The sequence below is a fragment of the Lates calcarifer genome, linkage group LG7_1 (assembly GCF_001640805.2).
Source record: "Lates calcarifer isolate ASB-BC8 linkage group LG7_1, TLL_Latcal_v3, whole genome shotgun sequence".
In the NCBI taxonomy this organism is placed as follows: Eukaryota; Metazoa; Chordata; class Actinopteri; family Centropomidae; genus Lates; species Lates calcarifer.
In genome coordinates, this window is record NC_066839.1 from 14,324,572 (window position 1) to 14,334,120 (window position 9,549).

The window sequence follows — 9,549 nt, forward strand, 5'->3', positions numbered from 1 at the left end:
AGTATTTTAAAGATACGCACTCATGATGTAGTTTCAGAGAGTGTGGTATGGGTATCTGCAGTTTAGAGTTGTCATTCTGAGCTTTGCGGTTAAGGTGGATCCAGATGCAGGTCATTGCAAAGGAATGAGTCGACTGAGGCTTGTTAATGTCAGGAACTGGGATGCACTGAGGAGGGAGGGGAAAAAAACAGATAAATCTGACGGTGCTACCTAAAGCTGTTAATAACTAAATAAAACAACTCTACTGTGACAGAAAATCTGAAACAAGACACAAGTACAAAGGACAAGAAATATAAAAATAAAATGGGACACTAGTAATAATAATCATAGTAAAAGCAAAATCATTTCTCTGCAGATGTGTACCTCTTTTTCTGGGTAAAGCAGGTCAAAGAGCTTCATGACAGGCAGGAAGTCACCTAAGGCGTTCTTCTGAATACTTCCTGATATGAACTGTAGCAGGACCCACATCAGGTGGTCTCTCCCTTTAATAAGACCTCTGCCTGCAAGCTGTAAGAGAAAAGGAGTGAGTGAAAGAAAGGAAGAAAAACTCAACAGAAAAGGTCATAGCTCATATAATAAAAACAGCCTTCAATACTATTCTACTTTCATTCTAGCTTCCCCCCTCACCTTTTGGTGTAACGACAGCACCATGTGTGGGAAGCTTGCGAACTGAAACAACACGAAGAAGATGAGCTGGGAGGAGAGGTGCTGCCACAGCAGCTGGCTAGTTCCTCCTATGTCGGCATCAAAGTGCTCCTCGGTCTCGGAGCGCTCCATGGCGTACACCACCAGGTCCACCAGCTGCTCCTCCAGCACTGGGCAGCGCTGCTTATGCTGGCAGGGGAGGAGGGGAGTGTTAAAGGATAAAGAAAACAGTGGGCAGGAGGTTAAACAGAGAAAGGAGGGAAAGAGATCCAAGAAAGAAAGAGGGGTGAAGGTAAGATATACAGACAGAGGGAAAGGAGGGGAGAAGAAAGAAAGAAAGACAGAGGGAGGGAGAGAATGACAGGAAGGTTACCATTAATATACTTCACATACAAATTTAACAGATGCTCTCATAATTATTAGAAGTTGACTTATAAAACCTTTTCCCATCCCTTGCATGCGGGACAGCATCTCCCTCCTGTCTCTGTCAGGTGGGTAAACCTTCCTACATTTACCTGTATCTCCAGATGTTCTGACAATGTGCCTGTGATGTTATTATGTATGAGCTGGAGCTGAACTTAAGTCTCCACATGGCTCCAGTAATTTGCCTTGTTGTAATTTGGAACTAGTGAGATTTCTGTCAAGTTTTCTGCTACAGCTCCAGTGCACGCAAAAGGTTGCAGCAATAACACATGAAGGTTTTACATGAAATAAGTGGGCCAATCACAAAAGAGGATCCAGTGGCTTGTGGTTGACTCAACATTCAGTGGCAGATCAGTATTTAATTCATAATTATTGTGGGTTTTTCTGGAGTTATCACATCATGGGGGAACAAAGGGTTTACATATACAGAGTCCCACATGTAAAGGGGACTTTCAACGAAAGACAGGCGGAGAAAGGCAAGAGGAGAAATGAAATCAGAGAAAGTCTGAAAAACGGCTAGAGGGAGGGGGAAAACGGGAGGCAGGTTAAGAAGATATTAAAGCTCAAAGGCCATGTAGTGCAGTGAAAACAACCCATCTTCATGTACGGGCCAAGTGCATTCTTTTGCGTGGGCTAGAGTTGGTGTACCATGTGGAAGACTGTGTAGATACGGCACTATGAACCAGTAGCCTTATCTATGCAGCTGTTGAATTTCTAACTTCACCCAAGAGTGACAGAGCAGGAGTGAGGATCTCTGCACCGTAGGACTTCACAGAGCTCTTTCCATTCAACTGGGACACAGCATAGCAAGGGACTGAACGGCACAGCACAGCACAGCACAGCACAATATGGCACGGAACAGCACGGCACAGCACTGAACACCAAACCGAACCAAACAGTGCGACACATTCCTTCATGCAGGCTAAGAGGTTTGGGAGGGTGGGGAGGTGGTGTGACTGGGGAGAAGGGGAGGAGCTGCGAGGCTGACCGTCACTTCTCTTCCCCTGCCCCCAAAAAACACACACACACTCACACAGAAGGAGAGAGAAGGCAAGAGAGAGAGATGGAGAGAAAGAGAGAAGGGTCCACATCTACAAAGAAATCAGCCTCACCTAATTACACCCAAACAGCAGTGTCCTGCCAACCACACCGCTGACTGGTTTACAATCCCACCTATCACCTACCAATATCCCAACCAGTGGCAGCCTGCTTTGGCAGGATGGTCTTTATTTATTCTAGTCCCTAACAAGCCAAAAACACATCAGCATATCTGTGCCAAATACAAGTTAATTAACTTTCTCAACAATAAATCATTTTGCTCTAAATGAGTATCAGTTAGCCACCCATCGTAATCACTGCTGGTAATTGCTCATAAAGCAAATAAACACGCCATCTGTCTGCCACTGACTGTCAATATGTGACTCTGGGTTTAGAGTGAACAGCTCTAGTCATAGAAGGAAGGCTAGAAATTAGTATGCGTCATCAGGTGGCTCAGTCAGCAATCAGACAAATGTAATTACATTTTGGATAATGCCTCAGTGTCTGGATTATTGATAATTAACAAAAACTCATGCAATGCATTAAACCGTTGTGATCTGCACTGTCCCCCTAAGTGGCTCTTTCTATGGCACCCAATTTTTATATAAAATTCTCTCTATGTCCGATTTTGTAACACCATTATGTCAGAAGCTGAGGACAAGTACTTCTAATTAGCATTCACATCAACATTTTATCTTATTTATCACCATAAGAGGAGCTTTTGTGACAGACATAAAAAGTTCAGTCCCACTGGATGCGACTTGCAGTTCATGAAGTAGCTCAGTATCAATCATCAAGACACAAACTGAAACAAACAAGCAAAAAGCCCAAACAACCACTGCTGTCTTTCATTAATGTGCGTCATTAACCAGTGAACATCATGCAACACAAGTCAGAGTTCACTCATCCAGTCAGAGTCACTCATCAGCCGACCTGGGCAAAACACTCATCAAATGCAATAAACTGACAGTGAGGAGCATTTGGTTTTGTGTATCACACTTTGCCATGTCTTCTATTTTTTAAATTCATATGCTAATATCATGCTCAGAACTTTTTAATAATAAAAATGTCGTCCCATTTGTAACCATTACAAATAACAAGCTATTATCATTTTCGAATACACAATTTGCATTTGAATTAGGCTTGCTAATGTACTGCAACAACAAAGCTTCAAACATTAGTTTAGACTGAAAGTAGAAGACATGACAGTGACACAACATCATTTTGAAGATCCACCAACTCACAGTGCAGGCTGTGATACAAGTCACTATAGTTCACTGCAATTTAAAACTGAAACCCAACCAGACCAGCTTTACTGAAACTTTAATTTGACAATAATAAATTAACCTGTAGACTTTCTGATATTTTTTCTTCACTGTAAGTAGTTCACAGTCTTCCTGCTACTGCTATCAAGCTACTGCACTGTACTTGATCAACTTTGTTATGTGGTAGGCTTTGACATATAGCTGGTAGTCTGTTGATTTGCAAGGCTGTTTCAACTCTAATCAATGCGATTACACAACAATAATAATAACAACATATATTTGCTTTCCAAGTCAAGACTACTACTTAGTAAAAGCAGTGTAGTTTTGCCCAGGTCAGTGCAATAGAAAGCAGCAGCATTAGGTCAGACACAAGAGGACCTCGCTAACAACAGGCACAGACCAGACTACATCCATACATGCATTGCATCAGGACTTGAAATGTCAACAGCAGGGTTTAAAATCAGGAATACTTAATGTCCAATAAAATGGCTGCAACTAAATACACACAAACAGCAGAACAGAAAATCTACAGCTTCTCAATATGGAGTACAAACTATCATCAGTGTCAAGATAGATAAGTTAATCCAGGGCTGCATTGTATATTTTAATTTCTTAATATATTTTAATTCATGAAAAATCTACATTATTACAAACCCGAGAGAAAGTAATTGTTTTTCAGAGAACATTATCTGATCAGAGATACTGAATATTCACAGAATATACTGGCCATCTGTTGCTCCAATCAATACATTTTATTGCTGCTGTATTAAAAGCAGAGATAAGGCAGTGTGCAAAATGCGACAGGAAACAATTTACTTGCCACCATCTTATTAATTAAACAAATCATCCATGGTTAATGATCCATTAACAGTCTGCATGTCCATTCACGTAACTGCTACTGTAACTGTCTATCATACTCTGTCTGTCTGTCTGTCTGTCTGTGAGTGTACCTGCCCTGTATGTATTTGACCACATGTCTCTTTCTACTAAGTATACCTCTATGAAGCCCTGCTGTGACCATTTCAAGTTCTGTGCCATTTCCCTTTTCTGCATTTCAAGTTTTCTTTTCTTTTTTTGTCCACCTTCCCATTTCTAGGACACCATTGTGCCTTAAAAGCTAAGCATCCAATGGGCTGGTTAGTTGGTCGGTCGGGAGACCAGGAAGAGGAACAACGACATACCTGGGCAATGTTCAGAGTCTAGAGAGCGCATGGCAGAGAGACAGACAAACACGACACACAACCAGAGGACAAAACAGAGAGAAAAGAGAGAGAAACAAAGACAAGAGAAAGAAACAGAGAGGGGGGTAAACAAGGAGAGACAGAGAGAGAAAGAGGTGACTAAGGAGCTAGGTTGTTCACTGTCCGTTCAGCACAGTTAGCGTCAACTCAGCCAACTCAAACATGTGAACCAGATTCGGGGTTATTTGCTCATGGTTAAAATATGAAGGAAAATCCAATATATGGCATTGATTATTGCTTTGTGTTAGCAACGACCTGTCTGGACACAACAGTAGCTGGTCGAACTGTGCCGATGGCTGCACAGAGTGAGATGGACTGAGCTGAAACTGTATGAACCCAACAGGGCAAACTAACACCAGTGCATTATGGGTCAAGCTCACAGCATTGGCTTGCTTTACATACAGTCTTACATAGCTGTGTTACCAAGGCAACATGAGGGGAGAGGGGTTCAAGGAAGGAAAAGGTGGGGTGAAGAGGAGAAATGAAAAAGGAAAGACACGAAGAAAAGAACCAGGTTAACATGAACAGAAACAGAGGAATAACTAAAGAGGACGAACTAAGGATGAGAACAAGAGAGGTGAGAATGAAAAAAGGAGGGGAACAAGTGGAAAAGGAACAGCAGGAGGAGAGAGTGTGGGATGGCAAAAATGATAAAGAAAGGATGTAGTTAATAAAGAGAGTGGAAGGGACAGGAAAAGTGCCAGCAGGCTGAGGGCCTGGTATACTGTGAAAGCGAAGGAACAGGAGAAGAGGAAGAGGTTGTTTTACCTGTTTGTTGAGTCCTAGCATGTTGCACACCATCTCTCTTGAGTAGGGCTGTTCTAGCACATAGCGCAGCAAGCCTGTCTGTGGCTCAAACAGGTCCTAGAAAAAAGAAAGAAACACATGCGCATTGTTAATGCTTCTGGGAATGTGTGCATAGGTGTGTGTGAACTGTGTGTATATGAACATATGATACCTTGTCAAAGGGCAGCATGCCTCTCAGGGGGAAGCGAAGAGTAGTGGGGTCTAATTTCCAGGAGTTACAGATGGCACCGCTGTTATTCACTACTGGTAACAGGCTGCATCGTCCTGTAGACACACATTCACACATCAAATGACTTGACAGGTACATATCACATGCAGGAGTTGTAATCACAAATCTCTGGCAAGCAGCATACATCCAAGAGTTGAGTTAGCCACAGAGTCTTCAATAGAAACTGTCTAAATCTATATTTGTGTCTTTATAGTTGTTTATTTTCTATTGCGTTTCCCCTCTAGATTACATTTTGATTTCAAAACTTCAGTAAAAGCATGAAAACAAGAAGCAATCAAAAAAACAAGAACCCCTGAGAACACAAAACTCTGAAAACTTCATACCTTTTTGATCAATATTTTGTAAGCTTCCAATGTGTGTGTGTCTCTTACCACAGATAGAGTTGATTCTTGCTGTGGGTCTGAAACTGTCCACAAAGTCTGATATCAAACTGCCTAGAAGCTAAATAAGAGAGAAGAGAGAGGCACAGAGAGAGAAAAAATGGTCAGAAGGTAAGAGAGAGAAAGAGTGTTACACACATATGCTGTATAGCCACAAACATACACACAACACACAGGAAAGACACACTTACCCAGTGTGACAGCTGCCCCTCTGGATAAAGTTTTCTGATTTCTGTGATGGCAAAGTAGGCTGGCAGGAGGCAGGCATTTCTGTCCAGGATATACTCCACTACCTACACAATAAACACAAACATTCACAAAGTATAAAAAATTAATCTGATATATTTGACATACTTACAGAAAGTTATTCCAACAAGCTATCACATGTAAAGAAATTCCAATTAATTTATAAAAAGTAAAAATTGGAATGACAGGTACCTCTCTGGCAGCTAGAAGCTGCTGGACTATAGCTGAGCTGACAGTGGTAGGAACGGTCTGAATTTTATCCAGAACAGCTTTCAGCAGGTCCCGGACTCCCTGAAAAACACACACACACACACACACACACACACACACACCTTAGATTAAAACATTTTCAGTGCCTTCAGTTTTAGCAACTAGAAAGCTTAACATGCAGAGAGAAAATTCACTGACATGTTTTGTGGTGCCTGATAAGGGCACTGAGTCTGTAGAAAATTTGGAAATTGCATGCTGGAATTTTTTAATTAATTTGATTAACAGCTTAATGCACTTCGGTGATGGACAGATTCTGGAATTTCCTGTTAAAAACCTAAACTCTGTGTCAACAACAGTCACCAAATCGAGTCAAACAAACTCTGTTGTATCTGGCAAGTGCACGATCAGCATGACCTCCAGCTGACAGCAGAAGGTTGTTTCAGAGGAATGCTCACTACAGCTACACAACCACTGACAACCAGTGATGAAAAAAATAATAATAAAGGTCATATTAAAAACAATAATGCACAGATTACAAGAGGAACATGTTATTCAAGGACTTCATCACTGAGCTTGCTGATGACTCATTTCAGCTGTGCTTTCATGTGTGAGAGAGTGTGTGAGTGTGTGAGAGTGTGTGTGTGTGTGTGTGTGTGTGTGTGTGTGTGTGTGTGTGTGTGTCAGACCTTGTAGTCCACCCCTCCAATGATCTTGCGGATCAGTCTGAAAGTTAATGCCCACAGCTGTGTCCTCTCCCACTCCAAACTCTCTGAGCTTATCAGAGCTACACACACCATCCTAAAGACACAGAGATTCAATAGATGGACGATCAGAACAAACAGACAGGGTAACAGTTAAGAGGTCCAACGCACAGTGCTGGTATCATCCCACAGTTTTTAACAGATTAAGTGCAGATACATGTTAATTTGACCTCACATATCTTATGAATGAACAGTAGTAGTTTGAAATTAGCATAAACAATAAGGATCATCTGTTTTAATTATATTTCAAGGCAGGAGCTGACAGGTGATACTGCAGCCCTAAACAAAAATTAACTGGATAATACTAGTCTTGATATATCTGTCTAGACCTAGAGTGTACATCAACAGATATTTGTTGGTGTTTGTAAGTGCATATTTATGACTGTGTCAGTACCTAGGTGGTAGCAGGCTGGTCTCCACAGCCATTGCAAGGCAGTCATAGAGGAAGGAGATTCTTTTGGGACTGTGCTGGCTGTGTATAAACCGCACTATCCACTGAACACACTGTTCATGAGACTCCTGCAGAGAGACATGAAGACAGTCAAAAAAAATTAAATAAATCCAGCTAATTATTGATTAACTTGTGTGTAAACGTGTGTGTGTTTCTGTGTGTACACAGACTTGTGGTAGTGTTCCCCAGTACTGCCTGAAGGCTCCAAGACAACTGATGAGCTTAGTCCGCTCATCCTCTGGAGTGTCCATAAACATCCTAAACCACAACATAGCACTTATTTTAGTCATTTTCAGTTTAATTGCCATGAACAGACAATAAAGGCATATCATGTCTTCTTCAACAGGTCAAAATCTGACTGACTTTAACTAAATGTTAAGAGTGCATCAGGAGGAGTGTATTGGTGTATCTTACCCAGCAAAGGCCTCCTCTATCATCTCAGTTTTCTGAGAGGAAAAGAGAGGAGAAAAAACATAAATTCCTTAAATTCCTTAGACTACACCTGCAGTTTCACCTTTCTTTGCTAACTAACTGCTGTTAGTTAGATTAGTGCCTCTCTCAGTGACACTTAAGGGTGAATATCTATCCTCTTCCCCTAGAATAACTGTCATGGGGGGGTGGGGGTGGGGGTGTTGATGTTTGTAGTGTTATAGTTACATAGGGATACCAGATGAGATAACTAGGGCTAGCGCAGGTGAAACGGAAAGAGAGAAATGCGAACATAATCGATTTTTCAGTTTTTACTTTTTTCCCCCCTTCCTTCTTCTACTCTCTTCGCCATTGTGCTGCCAAAACAATGGAAGGAGAAACGCTGAGCTTGGAGGGTTTCAGTGCACTTGCAGTGCCATATATCGACGCTCCGTTAATATTCAATACATTAATATTAAATTAATATTCGAAAAATGTGAATGGTAGACGCGCAGAATACGCACGTCGGCACATAAGTAAATATGCAATTAGTGATTTTAATAACTTGAATTCACAAAGTCTAGAGCCTCCATTGTTTTTACAATATCAGCTTAACACTAGGGATGAAAAAGTTACAATTTCAGCGGTTGCATTTTAAACAAGCTAGATAATATAACTGTGCGTGCAAACGCACTCTATCTAAAAACGCTGTTGGAATTATTCATTTACAAAATCATCATGAGTGAATGGGAGGAGGCTAACGCTGACTGAGATGCTAACAAATGTTAGCTTTAAAACCAGTTCATGAGGATGCAAATTACCACAACATCTTCAAAGATGCTCTGGAGCTGCGTCTCCATCGAAAGCGCCATGTTTGCATCAAGAAGGCGTCAATTTTTAGCGAACCATCACACAAACTACGAAAGTTACTGCTTTTCAGTTGGCGCAGAAAACCCTGTTACCAAGCTACAGGCTAACAGGCGCTAGAATGAATTTGCCATGAGACGCGCAACGGTAAAAACAATCCGGATACACATCAGAGACAGGCTCTACAGTTCCGCTTCATTTAGTTATTATCATGTGCATCCCTTAGGCCTCCGTAATTATAAGGCATAATAATTATAATATATGGTTGATAGTTATGGTTGATAACTTGCATGCCTTCCAAAAATCTATATTCAAAAGTCTGACTTTGTGCTATAATACAATATTGCAGACAATGGCAGCAGTGGCACATGTTGGCCACCAGATGTCCCTATGGATGCTGTTTAACACAGGTAGTCGCGGTTTCGTTATTACTATCTGTTTTTATTTAGTCTTTATGTGCTTGTATATTAGGTCTCTCAGTGAAATTAAGTGTAATTAAGATGTGGTGCAGAGCTGAGATTTGTATAACAGTTGAGGAATAAGGACTGCTGATGCAGAGACAAAAAAAAAAAGTTCCG

General features: G+C 41.2%; 1 protein-coding gene across 1 annotated transcript in view; it reads right to left on the reverse strand.

The window, feature by feature from the left end:
• The window catches only part of med23 (mediator complex subunit 23), a 15,966-nt gene extending 6,864 nt beyond the window's left edge, over positions 1-9,102 (reverse strand). Inside the window, 13 exon segments of the mRNA XM_018696072.2 lie at positions 21-166; positions 364-507; positions 628-834; positions 5,381-5,476; positions 5,571-5,683; positions 6,020-6,089; positions 6,220-6,321; positions 6,467-6,565; positions 7,171-7,282; positions 7,640-7,764; positions 7,867-7,954; positions 8,111-8,142; positions 8,926-9,102. Coding sequence (XP_018551588.1) covers positions 21-166; positions 364-507; positions 628-834; positions 5,381-5,476; positions 5,571-5,683; positions 6,020-6,089; positions 6,220-6,321; positions 6,467-6,565; positions 7,171-7,282; positions 7,640-7,764; positions 7,867-7,954; positions 8,111-8,142; positions 8,926-8,976 — 1,385 coding nt within the window. The 5' untranslated portion in view covers positions 8,977-9,102.
• Positions 9,103-9,549: the final 447 nt, after the last annotated feature.